Genomic DNA, 25,624 nt, shown 5'->3' on the forward strand with positions numbered 1-25,624 from the left:
AGCGAGAGCTCAACCCGCTGAGCTAAGCAGATGGAGGGGGATACACTCTTGCTCTCGACCCATCCTCAGCCACACCGCTCGGTGATGGTTGCAGCATCACTATACTCCAAGCCTCAGTCGTCCTCAGCCGCCTCCTCTGCGGCGCTGCTAGGCAAGGAGAAGATCTTGGAGGTGTACGGCAAGAAAATCTATTCCAACGCATCCTTGCACTTCCGTCAGGCCAACGCAGATGCCATGCTGGCTGCTGCCAACCAAAGGTTATGGTGGGAAATTACAGACTTCCTCCCGGAACTCCCCACTCAGTGCCAATCACGCTTTAAGGGGGGGGGGGCTAGCTGAACCCAAGCGCGTGGCGCATGACCTCAGTGGCTCATATTGATACTTCAGGCCGTGCCATCTGCATTGCCACGGACATGAGGAGAACAGCCATTCAACGAAATTCAACCCCGATGTCCAGGAGAGCATTCTAGATCTACTGTTCGGGGGGGGGGGGACCTCTTCCACTCCTCTACGGACGAAGAGCTGGACATAAAGAACAGCAGCTCACAAACCGCAAAGTCTCTATCCATTCTTACAAATACCACGCCCATATCGTACACCGAATCTCAGCAACGCTCGGAAAAGGGTCGTACATATGGAGGGTTCTGTGGCTTCCAGGAACACAGATCCAGGCAGCCGGACCGCTCCCCGTCTCAGAACTGGTGCAAACAACAAAAGGGGGGTGGGGGGAATAAGGGCTTTTTCCAGTCCCCCTCCTCAGCGTCCGCCTGCGAGGGAAAGAAGGCATGACACGCCCCTTCGAGTCCACTTGTCTCCGGTGGGGGGCAGGCTTGCGCGCCATGCACAATTCTGGTGCCAGAATTTCGTGGACCCCTGGATCCTCTCTGTAGTGTCTACGGGGTACCGCCTTTCTATCCCAGCCTCTCCTCACTCCTCCCCTCCACTCCCACAGGTTGGGACAGCAACTCTTTTGGTGGAGATCGTCGCTCGTAGAGAGCCAGGCAGTGGAGGAAGTTCCAGCCTCCCAGCAAGGTTTTGGCTTTTAATCCAGGATTTTCGCCATTCAGAAGAAGAACCAGGCGGGCCTGAGAGTTGTGCTCGACCTTTCCACCCTCAACCTCTCCCTACCCCTGCAAAAATTCAAGATTGTTACGCCAGCTTTTATAGCGGAGACATTGGACAATGGAGACTGGATGTGCTCCCTGGACCTGAAGGACGTGTACCTACATGTCCCGATTTGGCACCACCATCGTTCTTTCCTACGGTTCAGGATCCTGGGCTACCAATTTCAATACAAAGTCCTTCCATTTGGGCTCAACTCGGCCCCCAGGGTCTTTACCAGACTCATTAATGCTGTGGTGGCCCTCCTCAGAGTGCAGTGCGTCCACATCTACCCATACCTCGACAACTGGCTCGTCAGGGCTACATCTCCGGAAGCGGTTCGCCACTCTTCCCATGCCCTTATGAACACTGGGCTTCTCGCTCAACCTCAAGAAGTCACAGCTGCAGGCTACGCAGACTGATATTCCTGGGACTCATTTGGGACACGTCCTCCGAGAGGGTCTTCCTGTCGGAGGACAAAACTCAGCAATCAAGAGGGCCACCGCCCACTTCCTCAGCAGAGAGGTGACCTCTGCATGGTGGTACCAACATCTCCTGGGTCTACTCTCAGCGGTCCTGTTAGCCGTGCCGCACATAAGACTAAGGATGAGAAGGATTCAGCTGCACTTAGCGGCATCATGGATTCAGGAGTGGGGGCTCGCAATCCAATATCATCAACGTTCCTCCATCTCTCCACCCGGACCTGACATGGTGGTCTATGGACTGCAACCTATGGATGGGCAAGCCCTCTCTGCAGGCCACCATCACCACAGACTCCTTGCTCGAGGGCTGGGGAGCCACACTGGACGATCTCTCGGTCCACGGCACCTGGACTCGACAGGAGCAGGAATACCACATCAATTGGTTGGAGCTGAACGCCATCTGGCTAGCGCTCAGAGCATTCCTACCACTTCTTAAGGGCAAGGTTGTCCTCATCCAGACAGACAACTCAACCAGCAAGTACTACGCCAACAATCAGGGAGGCACCAAATTCCCTCCTCTGTGCAGACTGGCGATCAGCATTTGGGAATGGGCCATGGAAAACGACATTTACCTCTCGGCAGTCCACCTCCCGGGGGAATCCAACCTGGAAGCGGACAGGCTCAGCAGGCTGGGAGCGGACTATTACGAGTGGCAGCTAAACAACCTTGTTATTCAAGAGATCTTCAAAAGGTGGGGTCACCCTCACGTGGATCTCTTTGCCACTTGGCACAACAAGAACTGTCCCCAGTTCGCATCTTGTTAAGGTCAGGGCCCCAGCTCTCTGGGCGACGCATTTCCCCTCCAGTGGGCCGGCATGAAAGCCTACGCCTTTCCTCCCACTCCTCGGATCCACAGGGTAATTTGCAAGATCAAGGACTCCTCATCATTCTGATAGCTCCATGGTGGCCGGCCAGGCCATGGTTTTCAGAGCTCCCCAGCCTCTCAGAGGTGCCCCTATACACCTTCTGACAGGCCCAGCACATCTTCTGGCGCAGTAGGGGGGGCAGAATCATCCACCCTGCGCCAGGGAAACTAGCCCTCACAGCGTGGTACATAAGCAGGTAATGCTTCGGCACCTTAGCCTCTCCCAGGCCAATCTGGAGATCCTACAAGGTGCCAGGAGCAAAGCCACCAGGACCCAGTTCAAGAGCAAATGGACCAGATTCTGCCACTAGGCAGACTCCAAGAGAATTGACCCCCTGGCCTGCACTTTGGACGACATGCTCTCCTTTTTGGCGCACCTCACTCATTCGGGCGTACAGGTGGACACCTGCCGCACATACCTTGCAGCCATTGGGGTTTACAAGAACTCGGAGGAAGGCATTTTTTCCTCCTTCAACCCTATCGTCAAGAAACATCTGACGGGCCTCGTTAGGCTCTACCCGCCCGTCAAGAGACCGTACCCGGGGTGGTACCTTAACATAGTCTTGGGCGCCCTGGCGCACAAACCATTCAAGCCAATGGCGTCTGTGGACATCAGGCTGGTCACCATCAAGACGGCCTTACTAGTTGGTCTTACTGTAAGCATTACTGTTTGGATGCCTGCTGTAGATCTGATGCGGCCTTCGGACAGGCGGTTCTCAGGAACCTGTTTGCTAAAGGAGGTCCTCCTCTCCACCCTGGGGGCTACATTCAGTTGTAATCACCCATACAGTAGGGAGAAAGGGGATAGGACGTGAGAGTAATTATAAGTTACTCACCGTAGTGACTATCATACTCTTAGTCCATAGTCCCCTTTCCTCCATACGTCCCACCAACCGCCCCCCTAATAATACTGGTATCATTAGGCAATGTTAAATCTATTGTCGACGCGTCAATGGGGACTGAGGTGTGGCGCCGGAGGGCGGAGTCAGAGCAGCGCATGCTCCCTGGGGCGCACCCCGGTGCGCCTCTAAAATTAAAGGGGAAGAAGATTTTTTCTGTTGAAAAAGGTTCCGTCTCCCGTCCCTTGGAAGGGATGCCCATACAGTATGGAGGAAAGGGGACTATGGACTAAGAGTACGTTAGTCACTACAGTGAGTAACTTATAATTTTGTCTCACATCATTGTTTCTCTATTCTTCTTCCATAATGTTAAACCACTCGTTCTTGAAACCCCTTACTGCTTTATGATCGCCTGGCCACTGGATTCAAATTGCACTAATTCATAAATTGTCTCTAAGTCATGCTACGATCACTTTACTGCTAGTTCACAATAAATTCCCATAGACAACCACTCTGTCAATAAAGATGTGCCTCAGCTCATAGAAGAAGTCTACATTGACTTTGGCTGCTCTTTATTGAACGATTTGTTTTCACTATGGCCAGATGTAATTTTCAGAAGAAGAAACAATTTAATGCAATCTAACATAATATTAATATTGTACTATCCCCCCCGCCCCCAACCCTCCCGACTCTCCCTGCCCCCACACGGCCCATTCAATGTTTTCGTCTTCAAGACTGGTAGTAGTGGAGCTAGTGTGATCAGAGGAAAAGGGAAAATGTGTAAACCGAGGTGTTAATGCAGGCAGATTAAAGTGTAGGTGAGTTTGTTTGGGGCAAGTTACGCTCTATTGTGTACTAACTTGCTTCACCTTGAGAGGATGGGTGGGTTTGGGGGCTTGTGCAGTTATGGGTTGGCGGTCACAGGGAAGAGTAGTGAGTGTGCAGTATTGCACTGGCCAAGTGGCTGTACAAAGGCTGTGTTTATTTGCAGGCTGATTTATGTAGTGTAAAGTAGAAGAGGGTCTGTGATGAATTGCTTAGTGGCTGGGAAGGTTGGCTATTAAGTCATGTCTGTTGGCACTTGGTTCCTTGGGTCCCTATTTGGTTATGCAGATCCATGGCTTTCCACTGCATCTTTGTGGTGATCATGATCAGTTGTACCGGTGAGGCATTTCCTTTACTTTGAGGGTTCATTTTATCAGCTTTCCATAGGCGGCATATGATATGTTTCCAAGATTATATTTGATGATGAAGGCTCTTTTAAAAAAAAAATGTATGAGTAGGTTGCCCTAGAGATGCGTTTCTTACTTTTTCCGATCGTATTAGAAGTGATCTGGACCATGTTCCTTTGCAGCAGGATTGGGTGGAACATCGGTTGGCTGTTAGGGCTGAGGTATGTTATCCAGCATGTGTTAATGCTACTATATGATGTGTCCACACTCTGAGTAGGTCCACGCCCCTAACCGTATTCTAGTCTTACAACAGCCTTGCAAAAATCTAGAGGTTCAGCAGTTTCCAACAGGTCAAGTGGTCTTCTTGTATGCAAATGTTTCTGGGCATAGCATCGCAGACATTCGTAGCCATAACACCAAATTGGGCCCCTTTACTGTTGTATCCTGCACGAACAATGCTTGACAGGATCATAGTAACTTGCCCAGGATATATAGAGTGAACTTTTTTAGGGTTAACTTCTCTGCCCCAGCCGTGGTAGGCATGGTGGATGATGCAGAATAATTTTAATTGGCTCCTGCGATTGGAATGCTGGATTGATGTGCTCCCATTTCTTTCAGTCTAGCTTGACTGGATAATGTTATGCTCTCTGGATTCCGCTCAAAAAATAGTCTGGAACACCTTTGTAGAGTGTGACCAATCTGGATAATGTGTCCCTTCTTCCTAGGAGGAGCCACCTCCTTTGGGGCTAGGGAGGTGAGCACGTTAAGCAAGACCCTCCCTGGGTGTCAGGGAAAGCTGGGCCCCACTGAGAATGACTCCCCTCTAGGGGGAAAGGACTCCCATTTAAACAAGGAACTTCATATAAAGAATACTTTGTCCGCATATATAGGAATAGACCACACTGAGGTTCCTTCTAGTTTGCATCCAAAAAATATTGGCATAGCTTTTAAATCATTGGCTCAGGGTAATGCTGGCATTCCCTTGAACTCAGCAACTGATAAGCAACACACCCCATTAAAGTAGGGTGGCTAGAATAAAGGAATGAGGAACCTTGAATGGAGGAGGAACAATCCTGCGCAGAGACAAGCGTCTGACGTGCAGACATCCAGGGAGGGCAGAGTTAGCTGTAGTGTGGAGAGACCCCGCGAGAAAGCAGAGATGGCACTGGGAAGGCGATACAGCCGAGAAAGAGACAGGGATGGCAGGACTGTCTTACTTGGTTGGTGTGACCACGCTGCACCCATGGTGGGTCTGAGACCGCGTAAACTATGCCGAGGCAGGACAGAACAGAGGAAAGACTCCTCCCATTGGAACGGGAGGGCCGCAGAGACTGCCGAAGCAGAGGAGTAAGAGACGTAGATGAAAGGACCGTCTTCCCTGGTGGCTTGTCCAGTGGCAGATTTAAGGCAAAGGGCCCAGTGGGCAGCACCTGACAAAGGGCCCTAGGTGGGTGGGTCATGGAGGCAGAGCTTAGGGTGGGCGGAGTTAATTGCCGTCACAAGTACACAATGATGAACCTTTGGGACAAATGTTCTTTTTTTTAGGTTGTATTTATTATATTTACCTCTGTTTAGGGGTCTGTCTAACTGGAATCAGCTGGGCCTCCTCAGCAGGCTTTGTCATCAGTGGTAATATTGGATGATCAAGTCTGAAACTAATGTTGGAAATGAGCATGTTTCAAGGCTAAGGGCACTAGCAGCTTATCAAGACCACACAATTTCCTAGAAAAATGTCTCTAAAAAGCTTAGTTGGTTCCAATGTTTCATGACTCACGTACATGGTACGTGGTAGGGCAAGTCTTAAAAAGAAAAAATAATAATAATGGGGTCGATATTAGCATGGGCAATGGGAAAACGTTACAGGAGGTGACTTCACAGAATAATTCCTACAGCATACAGATCCATTTTATGCATGGCCCCAGTGTCCCTACCTCACACACGTCAAATATCATTAAACATCACAGATGTAATTAAAGGACTGCACCCAAACTATAGAGTTGTTACATATTAATATTAAAGTGCCCAGTCATATATTGCACACCACAAAATTCATTTGGTTTACACAGGAAAACCTGGAATCCAGGATGGGCACAATAAATGTATAACTTTCTTTTGCTTGACCTGTTTCTATAAGTATGTGTATATGTTGTCAGGTAATTGTATTAGGTGATTTATGTACTTTTTAAGGCATTGCTAGAAAATAATTATTTAACCGTTTGACTCTCAAACCTGAGCAAATACTGATATGAATTATACCTTGCAAGATATGTGGTGAAGTTCTTACATCTTGCCTGGGTCAAAATACTGGTTTCGCTACTTAAACAAAGTGTGTAATCCCTGGCAAATCATGCAATCTCATCATGCCTGAGCTACCAACATTGGGAGCCCATGAAAGCAATTCAGTTTGCAAATTTTGCAATCGACACCTAATAGCTCAAACTAAAAACTACAGACATCATGGTCATGATGAAATGGCAAATGGAGCTTGCTGGGTCTTTTTTCCATTTCCATGCCCTGGCACAGGTATTGTAAAGGTGACAGAGTTATGAGAGGTTCGCGGCAGGTAAGTGGCACTTTTGAAGATGGGGAGGTAGAGTACAATAGGAGGAAGGCTACTGTGGGCGGCTGAGTGCGGGCCAAGATACAGAAGTGCAGCAGCAGGCAAATGGCAGAACACAGGAGGAGGCACCACCAATGTGCCTGTAATTCAGGCTCTACCTATTAAATTAATTGCGTTCCTGGCAACGTGATTGGCTGGCACCTCCACCCACGATAGTAATTGATCACATGTCCATCGCAGTGACCATTGTGACACGTGTACTCATAATAGGTGCAAATGTGTATGGTGAAAAAAACTGCAACACGTGCATCTGCATATGAAACCTCCAGCACAGCTCCTGTTACTTACCAAGTCTGTGTTCTTTCAGGACAACCTTAAAAGTGAATCACACTATGAACTCCATTTTTAAACTGTTTACTTTTTTCCATGATGTATGCAGGTACCGCACACATACATTGGCTTACTTTTTTTTACTTTGAATGCTCTTCGCAACAGGAATAACAAACTGCAAGTATGTGGGAATGCTAATGATCAGGTGAAGTTATCAGATGTCATTGTGTGTCTATTGATCTCTTTTTACAATGTTAAAAATTAGATGATTTCTTTAGGCTCACATCAAGTTTCATTCTGTAACCTGTAATATTTCATGTGTGATACAGTTTATAAAGATACTCATAATCTTTATGCTGAACATGTTTCTGTAACACATGTTTACATCAGTTGTGAGGTTGTGAGGAGGGTGTTGCTCTGGGGCGTCCTATCGCTTTACAGCTGTGACTTCAACCACAGCCCCACCCACTCTGTCACTTGCATCAGGCCTCCAGTAGTTGAGGGTTCCAGAGTAAATTAAACCCATTACAGGACTTCAGCACACAGCAATGATTCTGTATGCAGAACCCATAACTCAGATAAAATAAAGAAAACGGAACATAGACGTAAAAATAACATTTACAGAAAATAAAGCTACACATGTAGAAAGAAAGAGAGACTGGAGAGGGGTGGGGCAGGGAACCGGGGCCCGCCCCGCTGTTTGTCTGCCTGGCGAGTGTTAATTCTGCCTCTGGGCATGACCACACTTCAGACATAGTGAGTCCGGGACACGAGAAACTACGCTCAGGCTAGCGTAGACGGGAGGAACGAATCCTCCACTTGGAAAGTGAGGACCACGGAGACTGCAGAGTCAGGCAGAGTCAGGCACAGACAGAGGAGTGGGTGCATGCATGCCAGTGATGCTGTGGAGAAGGGCGAACAGAAAAATACCTGCTAGGACGCCATCCCGCTGGAGCATACCCAAAGGCTTAGAAGGTACTGGGGTAGCCCAGGGTAGATGGAGGCGGGCGGAAACCAACTCGGAGAAAGAAACTGACAGGGAGGGTTACGGAGCCCTAGAACCCCAATTATTGAATCTGAGCAAGAAGTGCATATATAACCAGAGAGGTTAAGGAAATGTGAAATCCACAGTTGCCTGGAGAGCTCTCGAGAATCAAGTGACATTTGTAAAAACCCAAGGAGAAAGGAACCTGGAGAGTTCAATCAACCTATGCAAAATATAGAACCAATAGAGAGAAAGTGGTCACGGTGGTGGAAAAGCAATGAGGAAAACCTTCCTCCAAGTAAGGAACTTGAAGCATTTGATTTCTACAGAGATTTACAAGTATATCTGAGGAGGGTGACAAAAGGGCTGAGAGAACTTCTTTTCTGAACTATTTTTGTAAAACTATCTCCTGAGAGATCCAAAGGACAATAGACCAGACATAGCCTAAGCTGAGAAGCTACTGCTTTGGCTTATATTATTTGTGGCTTTTTTCCGCAGTGGTGGGGCTAGATTGTGATTAGGTTTTGACTGAGGATTACTTTTGATTTTGACGATGTATGACACCCGTAGCCTAGTTTTATAGTCGGGGAAACTCTAAACTCTCTGGAGTCTGCCAATAACACATTTTGGTAGAACGAAATAGGTAGAATTACAAAGGTCAGTATGTGACGAATCAAACACATATAGGTAGGAAGGGCTGGTTATAGAGGGAGCCCAAGGCCCACCGTCTACAATGGAGTTTGTCAGTCAACGTGGCTGCAAAACCTCACTGCCTTCGGATCCAGGGGACACCTGAGAATAGAACCAACTATGGGATCTGGGTCAAATAACCTAAGAACAGATACTCACAGCATTGGTTGCTTCACATTTGACCAAGGAATCCATGTTGGAGAGGTGAATTTTGTAGTGGGTTTAGGTCTGGCTAGTGACGGTTGGGGTCTCCCGTCAGTGTGACTCAAACCCATGACCCAGCAACGACTCAGATGAGGTATGCCCAACAAGGAAGGCACCTGGGTTGATGACCCGTGAGCTGAAAAACAAGGCAGCAGTGATGACAGTGACAGGAGCACTCTGCAGGACCCAGCAAGTGTCACAGATAAAACCAATGGGTAGGAGGGTATAGCAGTCCAGCTGATGACCCAAGATGTTCCACGGCAGAGCTTAGGAAGAGCAGTAGCAAGCTACTCAGATTTTGGGGCCAAGAAGATGCCCTGCCTCTAGGTATGTGATCCATAAGGGCGTTACATGGGGTGCAATACTACATGCAAGAAAATGCCCATCAAGGACAGACACTCTAACCTGCAAGGAAGACTGAAAGAAGTACCAGGCTGGATCATCTTCTTACACCCTTCTTGCATTCTTCTTACACTAATCTATTCTCGTTGCTTCATTCACCGACTTGATGGTTGCCTCTTGAGAGGTCACCCAACCTCATCTGCACTGTTCATCTGATTCTTACATCGCCACACAATATACCGGCAAATCATGCACCTTAGAAATATTACCGGGCTCTGCTCAGATGGGGAGACATCTCAATGCATCCTCATCTACTGGACCTCTGAAAAGCACTCCTGCAGCATTTTCCACATATTAAGGGTTCTTCTGATTTGCAAGTCCTTTGGTGATCGTGTTCTTCAGGTCTCTACCCACGGATGGCACTCCTGGACACTAGACTGGGATCTCTGCCTCTGAATGTCTGGTCACCTCTGTAATCTTCCTTCCGGGATGTCTTCATCATCTGGATCTCTTCCGGTGGAGTCGCTTTTTGACTTCTGCCCTATGTAAGGAACTCAAGGTGGCAACAGTAAAGACAGACACAAGTGATCACAGTTCAAGGGTGTTTATTAAACTGGGTAAATGGGTTGGAAAAATGCCTAATCTAAACCTAAATCTAAGATGGAAGCAAGCTACGACCATCAAATCATAATAAAGCAGTCCTAGTGGCATCTTGTCAAATAACAGCCTATAATAAAATAACCTATTGCCAATCCTTACAACTAAGTTATGAAATAGTGTGGGATAATGTTCTCAAGAAAAGAAAGAAGTGTTCGCCAAATGATTAGTCAGGATGGTATGGCTGGGTCAACCTTACCCACGTTTTTAGCATGGGACAAGGCAGGACATTTTAAGCACAGCAGACTCCTGGGCCTCGCCAGAACGAGGTTACAGTTCCTTTCAACGATGCTAGGAACTTCCGGGGCCAAGTCTCTTACTTGCAAAAGTCTCTTGCCTTAGAAGACCGGCTGTAACACAAGAATAAACAAACCAAAAGTTCCTTTGTCAATCTTTTCACGTTGGGCGACTGCTCTTCGCCTCTTGGATCTCCCTCAGCCAGGCCCTGATCCTTCTTGCTACGTTTTCCCCAACTATCCATTGTGGTCATCCCTCGGCCGGGTTCACACTTGTCGTCACAATATCTCTTCACTAGTTACTCCCAATTCACAGGTATCCCTCGGTTGGGTTCACACTTGCCACAGTTTCACTAGACCCCTCAGGTTCTCTTCTTTCCTAAGTCTGGGTCTCAGCCCCTAGTCAAGCTTCACATCACACAATGTTCTCGGGGTGTTAGTGCTCACCGTAATTCATAGGCATTCCTCGGTCGGGTTCACGTTTGCCAATTCTCACAACTCACTTGGTGTTCATCATGTGTCAAAGACTTTCGACTGTACGAGAGATTTTACTTGACCCTTGTATGACCACTTTGACACTACACACAGCCTCCCTTAAGCGCCCTTGGTCTTTGTAGTTTTGTTAGCAAGGAATACCATATAGAGTCCTTCGAATGAGCACCCACGTGGCGCCAGACCACTCTGTGTGGTTCCAACTTCACTCACAAAAGACCTCTGTCTATTATCTTCTTTCTGTATATACAATGTTGCTACTGAAACTTTGGGCTCAACACAGTCCGGTTCGCTATCACTTGCTTCCGACTCACTGGCTGGGTTGAACTCGTTGGCGTTTCCTTTTGTCGCTGAAGTCAAGGACAGTACCACGATGAGAACTGTTTCTCCCCGCCCTGGCAATCGGGGAGGGAGGGTTGCACATACCGCGGACATCCAATACGCCACTCGCCTGCTGCGACTCCTGGTCTTGCGTTTGCTTTCACAGAGGATTTGCAGGTCTGGGTTGAAAAGGCAAGGGCCATTCTCTCCTGGTCGCCCTTTTAGATCTCTCCGCCTTTCGCCTCCTCTTGAACTGACGGTCCGGAAAGCTGCTTCTTCGTGCGTTCGGCCTTGCTCAAAGTGTGCTTTCATGCTCCACCTTTTATCCCTGTGGTGAAGGCAAAGGGCCTTCAGGTGTGCATAGTTATTGTTAATTGCCCGACTCTGCCTGGCCCTTGCGTTGGGACATGTCAGGTAAACAGCCCTAGTGTTGGTCCGTTGTCTTTCTCAGTGTAGGAAAGTGTTCGTGTTGGAAAAGGGGGTGGGGGTAGAACCACTGAGTATCCTACAAGGCAGGATGGGGAAAAGGGGTAATAAGAAAGGGGGAACTGCGTCTCACCCGTTGGTGTCCCACTCCCCGAGGACCCCCCATCCAGGTGATCCTCCCGCACTGCTCCACTCCCAGGAACTGGATCCAATAGTGATGGCCGTGTCCTGGCCACCTGGATGACAGATCCCGGGGGACTAGTCAGGCAGACACCATCAGGTTTCTCACACGTAAGACTGCCTTATTTATGTATTTATTTATTTTGGCATTTGTAAGGCGCCCTGGGGTATCTGGGCGCTGAAACAGTCTTTACAGTTACATACATACATAATATTGGCAAGGTGTATCATACATATTGGTTTGTTACATACAGACAGGGGAATGCCTGATTTTTGTATTTACAGAGGTATCATTGGATTAATGGTAGGTATTAGGCAATCATATACATTTTTCTAGGTTACAACTAAGTAATAGGCAGTCGTATACATTTGTATGGGTTACAAAAAGTATCAGGCAGTCATATTCACCTGGCTAGCTGTAGAGTGGGGGGGTCGGAGCTGAGCATAGAGAGACAGGGGATTGGGTAGGTAGATGAGTGGGGCAAGTTAGATGTTGTGTGCTAATGAGAATATACAGGTTTTCTTGTATTTTTCTGAAGGTCCAGAATGAGGTTTCTGATCTTATTGCTAGTGGGAGAGCATTCCATTGTTGGGCAGCTAGCACTGCGAAGCTGTTAACCACCTACCTTCCGGAGTTTGTTTTTGGGGATGGTGAGCAGTTGTGTATAAGCGATGCGAGTCAGTCTTGTGGGTTTGTTCAGTGCAAATTTATCTGCAAGGTATTTTGGGGCAAATTGCGCAATAAATGTACGGGTTAAGCAATGTGTTTTAAAGAGGATGCGGTCTTGAATTGCCAGCCAATGGACAGAGCGTCTGGTTTCACTGATGTGATTACTCTTAGGGATGTTCAGTGCAGTTCTTAGTGCATTGTTTTGAATTAGTTGTCATTTCTGTAAATTCCGTTTGTTGGTCCCGATATAGAGGGCATTGCAATAATCCAATCTAGATAGAATTGGTGCTCTAGCTATGGTGGTACAGCTGGTTGGGGAGAGGAAAGATCTGCAAGCATTGATGAGCTTTGCTATGTAGGCTGCTGCCGAGGCTGTCTCGTTAACTTGTCTCGTCCGGGAGAGTGTGGAGTCGAGATAGATGCCAAGTGTTTTGACTTCTTTGGGGGCTTTAATACTAATGCCATCTTTAATGAATGAATTATGTGTCTTCAAGTTATTTTAGTCAGTGTTGGGAGCCGATGAGGAGGAGCTCTGTCTTTTCATCGTTAAGACAGAGGCCATGATGGGCCATTCATGCCTGGATCGTTTGGTAAATTTGGTTTAGTGAATTTGTGTCTTTGCCTGTCAGGGGTATAATGATTTGGGTGTCATCCACATAATTGGTGTAGATGACACCCAAGTCATCAAGGTGGGCAAAGAGGGGTTTAGTGAATATATTGTAAAGCTTGGGCGAGACACAGGAGCCTTGTGGCACTCTGCATGGGTCTGCAGCTGGGGGTGCTGATGCAGAGGGCGAGAATACCCTCAAAGTTTTGTTAGAGAGGAAGGATTGGGTCCAGAGTATGGCACTCGGGAATAAGTGGGCTGCTGTGGTTGCAAAGTATGCTGTGGTCCACTAAATCAAAGGCTGCAGATAAGTCAAGTAGGAGGAGGAGTGCTAGTTTGCTGTTGTCTTTAAATTCATCCATTTGATGTTATATTTGTGGCGTTGTGTCCAGAATAAATACTAACACAACGTCAAAACACCCCAAATGAAGTTTCAAATGCGAAAAGACAAAAGCAGCAGCTATATTTCATAAAAACATGTGTGCAGTCTATATACCGACTGTATTTCCCAATCCATTTGTAGTAATCACTCATGCCACTATATGGCCAAGTGGCCTTGTGAGAAAATAACCTCTGATGTTGATATGCTGTATTCAGCAGCATATGGGTACAATGAATGATAAAGGAGCTAATGCTCTTCGCTGTACAAATCAGTGCAGGATAATGACGTCTTTTTAAAAATTATTAACCATTCATATAAGCACAAATTCGTGTATCATTCATGTGCTTTATCAGTGCAACATCTTTGTTTAGTATCCTAGTACATGCAGACATAAAGTTTAATATATATTTTTCTCACAGATGGCGTACTTGAAGTGCAAGTGCCTACATCCATCCTGCAACTATAGTGCAGATGGCATATCAAAGTCTAAATATGTCACACATAATAAGTATTGACTAATAAATGGATTATTCCACATATATAAAGTGCTGATGCATATTGTGTTCTATAGGACGCACTTGTGCAAATATATGCTGATATATTAAAATGGGTCTCAGTAGCATGGAAAAGGAAACTGCAAGTGCCTGTCTAACACATAATTGTGCAAATATATGCTGTGCAAATCTGAAGCATCAGTGCATATCAGAACAATGCTGAAACTATACCTTGACTTCTGTGCCTTGTTCCTACTTCAGAGAGTCAGAAATCGCCCTAACATCTACTCAGTGCGTGGAGGAAATGATGTCAGGCTGGAGAAGCATGAGGGGTTGGGGTAAGGACACCTGACTGTTCTCATGGTCCAAAGTAGTAGGCTTATTGTCGAGGTAATGGTTTATTTGTGTCACTTTATTGGAAAAGTGGGATGATATGGTGTTGCAGACATGTGAAGGCATCAGTTTGTTGCTACAGGCCAACGGGTTCCTGATGCCCCTGATAGATTTGAAGATTTCCATTTGTTGGATTTTTGCTTTCTCAATTCAGTTCTTGTAGCAGGTTTCTTAGCTTTCAAGTTTTCAGTCGTCTAGATTTCGGAGTTGTCGGCAGGTTTATCCATGTTGTAATCGTTTTTTCAACACATTTGATCCACCCTCTTTCTCTCTTTTTTGTGTTCTGTTATGTTGATTTATACTGTGCACCGCTGCCATTTGCATGGTCTCCAGGTTTACCACCTTCACCTTCTCAACCAGTGAAGTTGCCTTGTTTCACGTATAAAGAAAGGAACACCTCTACAGTCTCTGCTTGTCCCCACTCCAGATATCCTCCCATGAATCTAGAGAAAGGTCTCTTCTCATACCAAGACTACCACACGGGCGTCTCCAAAAATGCAAGTTTGTCGACTTCCTTTACTATTGAGAAAATGTCCCTCTGCTGGAAAGGAACTTTATGAAGTACAGACTTGCCCCACCTTTCAGTTTGTGTGTTGTAAGGGTGCAGAAGTAAGACTCTGACACATTGTGGTCATGGTGGTTGGCATAAACGTTTATTCAAGTGAGAACATGAAACAAAAACCATATCTTACCCTAACTATGAGAGGATTTCCTGCCTCAACCAAAATACCTAACGTCCCACTCAGGATGCCCAAAACAAACCAATGTCCAATGTCCGAATCCTAGTTCTGTCCCTCACACTCTTAAGTTACACTAAATAAAAAGGAGGTCTTCCTAGCCCAGAGGGTTAACTCCCTTCCCCTGGATAAAAAGACAGTTCGGGCCTTATCCATTCCTCAAGTGGTGAGGATCTGTCTCCCTTCCCCAGCCTTCCTCCAGCTTCTAGTATAGTTCATCAGCTGCAGGGGGATGTCTCCCTTCCCCAGCCTCATCAGGCTTATAACACAGTTCGACAATTGGTGGGAAATGTCTCTATTCCCCAAACTGGCCCTTCTCGGGCTAATTCGCTGTCTCTGGGGTCCCCAACCCTGGTTGACAGATCTGGTTCTTCCCGTCAGACACAGTGACAAAGTAGAGTGGCTTGGATGCTCCTTCAAGCTGTGGTGGGTCCCTAAACCTGGTTTCCTCCTACTAGGCATTGCGATGAAGAGGAGTGGCTTGGATGCTCCTCCAGTCTCTGTTGGGTCCTTGATCCTGATTGGCAGACCTGGCTTCTTGCTCGATCAGGTCTATTAGTCCCAAACACAGACTTGGTTTACTCACCTGCCAAGTTCTGTGTTGTATTATTCTCACAGTTCTCGTTATGGTTCACAAACAGGATCGGACAGGGGCATAACATTTTCTCTCGCACCAATAAAAAAAAAAGTAGCACACTGTTAGTAAATGGCAAATCATTGCTTTTGTGACAGACTGCTTGAATAGTACCCAAGTTGTAGTTGATAAAATTTAATGCAAATTGCGTGATTTAAAGAATATTCATTCAGCAACAATGGTGAAAACTACTATCCGCATAGTGAAGTAACTCGTCAAGCTGCCCCTCATGGGCCCAAAAAGTGGCTAACTTTCAACAAAAAAACGGACCCACACTTGCATTTTTTGTTTTTTGGTTTGGGCCTTGCCCTAAAAGCCACTCATGCCTGTTCACATACAGACTTTGTTTACTCCCTTGTCAAGTACTGTCTTTATATGTATTTCTCTCACAGTTCTCTTTAGGTTTTCTCTCTTGTGACAGCCCTGGGTCGCCTTTCCTTCAAGTACTGCCACAAAGAAGATTAGACCTTCTCGTTACTTGATCTATCATTTTCTCGTAAGGGTCCAAGACCCTAGTCCCCTTGTTACAGTATCTTGGTAAAGTCTCTATTATTATCGCAAAGGGGTTATCTTCTCTCCCCCACTTTTTATCCACTATGCTTCTCAGGGTTTCCTACACCCCTGGGGACTCCCAACCATAAGCACAGTGTTAGGGGAGTTTTCTACAAGTCCTACTTGATAGCAAGACTTCAGTAAACTATGCCAGTGGTTTGTAGATCCTCAACTCTTACTATCAGTCTGTACTGCTGGAACCTTGGTAGTGTGGCAGAGCAGTCAGGCTTATTTTAAGAGGAGGATGTGAGCTGTAGGTAAGTAGACTGAATCTCCGGAGCGACTTCACAGCTCAAGGTAAGCAATACCTTTCCCCCCCCCACAGTACATTTAGGTTAGAAGAAAAGATTGTGGCTGAATTCTCTTTGATGTGACGGCGCTGGACCTGACCTCCGGATTCCTTGGTCTGATGACGAAAGGCAGGGCAATGGACGGGATCTCTCAGCAGCAGTCTCCAGGTTGGACCTCGGGCACGGCTTTCATCAAAGTCTTGGTTCATTCTGTGGGTTTGACGCCTTTGCTGCAGAACCAACAAAGGACGCGATTCGCCAGGTGAATCTTCTTCTCTTCTCACAGTCCCACACTCTGCTGAGGTAGTCTGGTGGGGGAGTTGGACCGGTTCTTCTCGAGTGTCCTTGAGGGCCTAGCAAAGATATGGACGATTTTGGACATTCCTTGACAATGCACTTGTTGGAATGCGAAGCAAGCCTCCTGGTATTGGGGTTTCTCGGCTCGGGAAACTCACAGGACCTCGGGAGATGGCTCAAAACAAAGCTTGCCCTGGGACTAGTTTCCATCCGTCAAAGAGGAGTCGTCATCTCCTTTGGAGTTCCTCTGTCGCATAGAAAACGGCATCAGGACAGCAGTGGTCCCTTCATGGTGTTGCAAAGGGTCTGCAGGCACCTCTGGTTGTCTTCTTATTCGGTTACTTCAGCTTCCAGTGGTCGACTTGCTTTTCATTCCAAGAGCCTCACCTTTTATACAGTTCCAGCACTCGCTCCTCTTCAATCTCTCTCAGCAATTTATAGAAAGGGGAGTTTGGCTGTCCAATTGGACAGCCATACCCCCTGTGGGAGCTGGTCCTCTTCAGGCACTCTGGCAGACAAAGAACAGGGGGGGTGGAAAACCTCTCCCCTTCCTGCCTGCTCAGACACTCTGGAGCCTAGGCGGGGACACCCAAGGGTTCCTGCCAAAGGCAAAACACACACACAGAGAATGGTAGAAGAAAGGCTGACAAAGAACAACCACGCTAGTAATGGTGAAAAAAGAAGGGAGCCCCCCTGAGTTAGTACTCCGGAGCCCCTATTGTGCACCACTGAGGCTATGGAAATAGCCTGCAGTAGTAAAATCACACAATTGTTGGTAGGACACAACCACTGCCACCAGCCATAACTAGGAGATTGTCTGTGACATAAAAGTCACAGAGAGAAGGGGGATACGAAGTATCCCTTTGTCTCTCCACTGAAGGTGGTGTGTACCAATCTCTCATACTATAAAGTTTTATGAAAGATACTAAGTATCAATCCTTAAGAACTGTAGTAACTTAAGGATAAAGAAAATAATCTCAAAGGAGGTCCCTAAGGGTCCCCAGCAACACTGCCCATAAAGAACTGTGTGCTGCAATAGTAAAATACAGATGCCTTTAAGAATTATGGAGGAAAAATAGACTCCATAAAACAGTAAAATACAAAGGAAAAAGTTCCAAAAGACAGAGCCCCTCAGAATGAATGAGTGGGAAAAGGCTCTACTCATTCAGGATTAAAGAAAGGGGTTCATAAGTCCAGCAAAAGGTGCTGGGGGCCTCACAGCCACCCAAATACCTTTAGGGTCTTGGCTGCAGCTCTCTGGTCGGTCACAGGTTTCCCCTCGTCCTTGTTTGCTTCACCAGTGCTCTGGGGCTCTGTTCGACCTGGCGCTTCCCACAGCCAGCTTCTCGGTTTTCTCAGCGGGTCCGGTGGAGACCGCCCCTTCAGCGTCTCCACACCTGAATCTGCTTTTGTTGTCCCCTCTCGCTGGTTCTCACCAAAACATCTGACATTCGGGTAAGTCAGTTGTCAGTTTGTATGTCTGTTCTCATCAAGATCTGCATTTAGAAGCTAGACCGTTCGGGTAACTTCTCCTGAGTGATCCCTGCCTCTTCCTTATCTCAGTCCTTTCCTGTATTGGATCCTCATGATAATTACCCTATTCTTCCTCTTCTCAGTCCTGTCTATTTTCTGTATGCTACTGAAGCATATGGGATAGGACGGGGTGGAGAGAGTGGGGTTGCAGTAAAGACGAGGGGTTAGGTGAATACTGCGTTCTCCCACAGTAGTCCTCACTGGTCTAACAGGGGGCTTCCCCTCCCATGAGATCCACCCACTGAGTACCACCCCTAGGGGCATTATAGGGTAGTGCCCACACCTCCCTGTCCTCTTTGGAAGGGGCTCCCCCCATGGAAGCAGTGACGACATCATGAGATTCGTCAGTGTCCACCACCACCATACCCAATAAGGTTGTAGCATGCGCGCCACCTTAATAGTTTCCTCCAGATATCTCTGGCAAATGATCACCTAAACGATTCCTTCCAGATGTTATTGCCAAGTTCCATGGCTTAATGTCCAAGTCATTGGATCCTCTTTCCTCTTGCATTTTAAGAAAGGCATGCCTAAATGACGATATTCCCCATCACGGACCTCACCTTGGAAACATGAGTGAGATTATGAAAGCCACCTTTTTAAGTCCTGCTTTAGTATCGCAACAAATCAAGAAATGTCAATCACTGGATAATGCTCTTCTGTGTTTGGGTTATCAAACTAGTCCAGAATCTTTTTATTTTTTTCAATGTTATATTACAGGCCGGTAACTCGACAAGCATCAGGGCGTGGCAGCAGGATGAAAGTCAATGAACAATGTCGCTGCACCTCTGTTTCACCTGACAAAGGGGCAAAAATGGAGCAATCCCTAACACAGAGTTAATTTCATATTGCTGTTAAAATCAAAACCACCATTTTAGATCCTCTTCTGGCTTCCATAAGCCAGCAGCATTACAGTCATGCAAGAGGCAGAAGGATATTCCACTAATAGTCAACCAAACAGACTTAACTTTCAAACAAGAACGCATCCTGCCAACTTATTGAGGCCACAATAGGAGGAAAGGTTCCATTCAAACTGGAAAAATATGGGAATCAACCAATGGGTGGTAAAAATCTTTGACTGGTCGCACCTTGGAATTTCATCAGAAAAGAAACTTCTCCAGTCCCACCAGAGAACATGTTCAAAACATATACTCTATTGCTTGTAGTACCTAACCATCGTTGTACAAAAAGTACAGGTTTATCCTCTGCAACCAAGTTGATATATTGCTCCAAAACTGCACACACTCGCTGGGTGTCAGATCACTAGGCAGGAGAGACAGACTATGTTACAGGCAACCCTGGAAAACCTTTGACCACAAATTATATGTATGTTATACAGAAGAGCAAGGAGACAATTGCTTTTATATTTTTAAATAGCCAATCAAAAGTTTTGAAAGAGTGTAAAAAAACTCCAATATAGAGAGGCAGCAAAAAAGACATCTTCTTAAAAGGGAGAGGGAAGGCGTAGCAGAGAAAACACTTCCGTGCTCTACCCTTATGATGGAAGAACTATATTTGTATTTAATTTGTATTTTATCGTTTTTTTATATTGCACCTAATACCGTACCGGAGTTCAGTTTCTAAGCGCGGATCTGGGTTTGGAACCTCTGTTGCTCTGCGCAGTCTTGCTTCCAAGACCAGCACTGCCATTTTGGGATGCTCGGATCCTCCTGGCCCCCAACATTTCTTTATAGATCTCTGCTCCAGTGCTTTTTTGCCCCTGCCTGTGCCTGCAGGCAATTCTCAACCAGTTATGATCACAAGCAGTATGCAGGAGCAATGTTACATTCATGTATATGTATATAATCAGTTAAAAGATTTGATTGAAAAAACTCCAGTTAATGTAATGTTACTATTTCAATGTAATGTCCGATGAAGCGGGATCTCTTTCTGAAGTAAAATGTTTCTCAGCTGAGATCGCAGCACAACCTTAACTTCTCCACATTACATTGTTGATGACGATATATGCAGCACTGATGGGATCATCAACGTTATTGTTCATTGCATCACTAGTGACCCACACACAGCTCTTTCCTGATGGCACTATGCTGTTCCAATTCTTAGACCCACACCTATCTATGCTAATAGATGTCAACCCTGTCTTGCAGAACTGTGGTTTCCATTCAGCACAATGGCTGCATAGATTTATGTTTGTGTTTTGTTTTTCTCTTGTCTCCCAATTGTTTCCATCATGACCCAGGTGCCAGTGTAACGGACATGCAGATTCATGCAATGAAATCGATGGAACTATGTGTCCGTGCCAGAACAATACAGAGACTGGGAATTGCCAAAACAGTGCACAGAGCGACAAGAAGGACTGCTACAAGTACCAGGTGAGGGGTAGGGTTTGTGGCTGGGGGTAAAGGGTGTGTTTGCTATGAGGAAGGCCTCCTACAATTACTAGGTAAGTTGCAGGATCCGTGATGTAGAAAGTGTATGCTTTAAGGAATTACTGGTACTGACCTAGAAATGGATTAAGATCAATGGATATTTGCTGCCAGGAAGGCTGCTGTAAGTACCAGCAAATGGAGCATTATGTTGGAGTGAGCAAATGTTCCTTCTACAGGGGACAATTCCCGGAAGCACCAAATGATGATAATCTGGGGAAGGAAGACAGGCAGACACACCTCTCTCTCTCTCTCTCTCTCTCTCTCTTTCTCCCCTCCCCCCCACCGCCCAAATAAGGGGCTGTGTGCTGCATTTGTAAAAATGCAGATGCCTTTAAGAGCTATGGAGCAGATAAACTCCATAGTACAGGTATAGTTCAAACAGACAGAGCCTACGAGAAAGAATGAGAGGAAAAAGGCTCCACTCATTCAGGATTGAAAGAAAGATGTCCAGCAAAAAGTGCTGCGGGGGATGCAGCATAAAAATGATAACAGAGATGGATCTGTTTCTTGCCAACGCATTGCCTCCTCCTTCTCGCTTCCTGCGCGTCTTAGAGACAGCTCGTGGTCACAGCGTTGTTTCTGGACTTGACAGTCCACCTGTCCACCGCCGGCTCTCGGGACGCTCTGGCAACATCCTGCATTTTCCTCTCTCGCTCCCAGAAAGATTTGCGATTGCTCCAGCGTTCTGACTTGAAACTTCCCAGGCTTCGTGCGTGTACTCCTGGCTTCCGCAGTGAGTTCTCCTTTGTCCGTTCTCCCTTTCCTGTTTATACTGTTGATGCAGCCCTTGCGTAACATCAGCACCATCTATGAAAGTCTCTTTGGCACGCTTCATGCCTGCGGTGAGTCTCCTAGTTTCAGTACATGGCTGACTCTTCATCTGGTTACTCCATATGCCTCTCACATTCTTCTTTGTCTCAGTAGGTCTTCTACTTGTCACAGTCACGGGTTTACAGTAGCACATGGTTCTACTATCAAGGGTGGATGAAAAGGGTGACAACGAGGGTAGGGTTTTATGTGCTGTGGTGGTGGCAGTATGGAGGCTTTTCCTCAGATGATGTCCTTATCCTCAGGAGGGGAGTGCTTCCCTATGAAGTCTTGCCACATATTACCACCCCTGTTGGGAAGCAGCCTCACCTCCCTAGCATCATAGGAACGGGCTCCCCCCTCGGGAGAAGTGATGAGACCTGTTTAATCGCCACACCTCCCATCCGCTACCTCATACCTCTGTGGTAGCAGTGGCATCATTATACTGCCTGCTTCCTCAACCACAACAACTTATGCGGCGACCTGCTTTCAAAAGAAGACAAGCTTCTTGAATCCTTTGGGAAGAAGGTTTATCTAAATGTGGGCTTTCACTTAAAACCAGCAAATGCAGACGCTTTGCTTGCTGCAGAAAAACAAAAACTGTGTAGGGAGATTGGTGACTTCCTCCCAGATTTGCCTGTACATCACCAGGCGGGGTTAAGGCAGGATTGGCAGAGGTTATTGCGCATAACATACTTCAAGCCTCAGTATCATACATCGATACAGCAAGTAGAGGGCTATTTGTGGGCACAAACATGAGACGTTCAGCGTGGATGCATGGCATCAGGTTTACATCAGACTTAGAGGATAGGATTTTAGATCTACCATTTGAGGCCACAGAGCTCTTTCATTCAGATGAAGAGCTTACGAAGAAAATGATAAGTGCCCAAACAACAAAGTCCTTAGACATTTTCTCTAAGCTGGCTTCTAAGGGGTTCTCAGAGGGCCAAGCAAGCAGACCAAGGCCCCGATGATTTGGAGGCTTCAAAGGTTTCCAGGACATGAGAGCAATGTAGCCTGACTGTTCCCCTAACACTCATGACAGGAAACAACCCAAAGGCCCTAAAGGTTTCTCCTCGCCCCCTCCTCTTCTCAAGCCTCAGAATCAAATAAACGAAGAGGCAAGCGTACAGGTCCACGATACCCCTGCTTTCCGTGGTTTCAAAGGGTTTTCAAATTCCCTTCCCTCCAAATCCTCCATCTTCTCTCCTGTTTCAAATTGGTTCTCCAACGCTTCTCAAAGAAGTTATGAAGTTGATACAAGACCAAGCTGTGGAACCCATTCCCCTTCCTACTAGGGGACAGGGCTTCTATGCTAGGATCTTACGATCCACAAAAAAAACCAGGCTGGCCTGCGAGTGGTCCAAGATCTTTCCCACCACAACCTTTCCCTGCCTTTAGAAAAGTTTAAGATGGTGACGCCAGCTCACATTGCCAAGGCTTGCTGCAGGGGAGAATGGATGTGCTCCCTGGACCTGAAGGATGCTTACTTACATGCCCCTGTCTGACATCCACACAGACAGTTGTTACGTTTCAGCTTGATGGGCCATCACTTTCAGTACAAGGTCCTACCATTCGGTCTAAACTCGTCTCCTTGAGTTTTCACAAAAATCATGAAGGCGGTAGCATCCCATCTCAGACAGGAGGAATATCAAATGTATCCCTACTTGGATGACTGGCTAATAAGATCCAGTTCTTGGAGGGAGTGATGAGCAGAAGTCAGTGGCTTTTAGATTTTCTAGTCGACTTGGGATTCTCAATAAATCTGACGAAATTGGAGCTCTGTCCCACCCAGAATCTCATATTCTTAGGGATAAGATGGGGCACGCTAGCAGAGAGGATGTTTCCTACCCGGGAGAGATTGGTAGACATTCAAGCAGCCATCAAATATTTTCTTTCCGGGCCTTCCATCTCAGCTTGGTAGTACCAGCATCTGCTGGGGCTTCTGGCTTTGTGTCCTCACAGTTCCCCTCGCCAGACTCAAAATGAGAGCTATTCAGAGGTAATGGCCTAAAATGTCGCCCTCATAATTGTGACGGCCGAAATGCCCAACCTCTTTTTTTTTTAACACCCCCTTACACAACCTAGATATATGTGGGGGGTATGGATATTATAGTAATATGGGAGGAGCGCAGGGGGGGGCTCCCCTTGCATATCGTTGTGGTGTAAAGGGGGTTAAAGAAAAAAGTCAGCAATTTCAGCCATCGCAATTATGGGGGGGGCACAGTGATTACATAGATCCCTATTCAGATGCAGTTATCAACCTCTTGGAACCAGGAATCTGGAAACCAGTCAGACAGTATAGCCACCCAGAGCTTTCTTTATCAGGACCTAATGTGGTGGTCACTAGAGTCGAATGTAATGAAGAGGGTTCCATTCCAACCAGATCCTCATTCAGTGAAAATCACAACGGATTCATCAATGGAAGGTCGGAGAGCCACTCTGCAATCTCATTCAATTCACAGGTTCAATGGGGAGAAACAACATCACATAAATTACCTGGAGCTATTACCCATTGCTTTAGCTTTCATAGCTTCCAACCGATGATACAGAAGGAAGTAGTACTCATCAGAAGAGAAAGTTCTACTATGATGTACTAGATAAACAGGCAGGGAGGGTCCAGATCCCCGGCTCTATGCAAGTTAGCAGTTCAGACCTGAAACTGGGTGATATCGCAGGGCATTTTCCTCAGAAGAGTTCATCTACCATGGGAGTACAACACAGAGGCAAGCAGTCTGGCAACAACCTCTTATGAGTGGGAGCTCAGCCAAGAAGCACTAAGCAAGATATTCTTCAAATGGGGTCACTCAGACATCGATCTGTTTGCCACAGAGGAGAACACCAAATGTCCCCTCTTTGCCTCTTGGATAGGTCAGGGCAGGACATCCTTAGGCGATGCGTTTCAGATTCCATGGGGCCATCTCTGGGGATATGCATTCCCTCCATCTCCCCTCATCCCGGAGAATTGCAGGATTGTTCTGATTGCTCCTCATTGGCCATCAAGGATGCGGTTCTGGGATCGGCTCCATCTGTCAAAGTATGAGCCCATTCATTTACAGACAGAGCGTTAGGGCTGGGCGATATGGACCAAAAGTCATATCTAGATATTTTTGGGCTGTATGGCGATATACAATATATATCTCAATATTGTTTATGTGGGTTAAATGCGCAGTGGCAAGCCACCATCTACAAGCGAGATTTCACAAACACCTTTATTGATAGGACATTGATCAAGATAAGGGTTCCTCTTCCTGTTTGAGAATACATGCAGCTGTATAAATATCAAAATGTAAGTACAAAATTGTAGTATATGTAATAATGTATATATATGTATACATCTCAATGTTAACGATATGTTGTCTCATCCTATATCGATTTTGAAAATATATTGATAAATCTCCAAAACCCGATATATAGCCCAGCCCTACTGGGCGTCTTTACCTATTAATACAATAGAAAGGTTTGGTGATCTATCCAGCTCTAGACAAACTAGCCCTCTCAGCATGGTTCCTGAAGAGCTCATGCTAAAACATATTGGTATATTTTAACAAAATCTACAAATAAATCAAAAATCTTGCAAAACCTCAGCTAGAAGTCAATACAAGAGCAAGTCGGCTAGATTCCATTTTTGGGCTAAATACAATAACGTTGAACCCCTTTCATGCTCGCTGGACAGCTTACCGTACTCATACAGGAATGCAGGTGTATACATGTCATACTTACCGAGCAGCTATCAGAGCCTATAGAACTTCAGACTACTGTTATCCTCTTTGTTGTGTATGGCTTGGCTTTGCAGAAGGAATGTTGTGATGTCATGTGGAGTGTTTGTGTCTGAGTGATGGAATGCATGGGTGAATGTTCTAACCTGGTCAGTTGGTGAGCCCCCTACCTGGGTGATGGGCTGCTAGTGTTTTATTGTCCTATATGTAACTTTAAATGTAACATGTTTGACTGCTATA

General features: G+C 46.4%; 1 protein-coding gene across 1 annotated transcript in view; it reads left to right on the forward strand.

The window, feature by feature from the left end:
• Positions 1–25,624, forward strand: part of MEGF8 (multiple EGF like domains 8) — a 1,665,761-nt gene that overhangs the window by 1,567,204 nt on the left and 72,933 nt on the right. Inside the window, exon 42 of the mRNA XM_069640964.1 lies at positions 20,669–20,801. Coding sequence (XP_069497065.1) covers positions 20,669–20,801 — 133 coding nt within the window. The remainder of the gene's footprint in view (positions 1–20,668; positions 20,802–25,624) is intronic.

This window comes from Ambystoma mexicanum, chromosome 1q, assembly GCF_040938575.1.
Source record: "Ambystoma mexicanum isolate Mex_15411 chromosome 1q, UKY_AmexF1_1, whole genome shotgun sequence".
In the NCBI taxonomy this organism is placed as follows: domain Eukaryota; kingdom Metazoa; phylum Chordata; class Amphibia; order Caudata; family Ambystomatidae; genus Ambystoma; species Ambystoma mexicanum.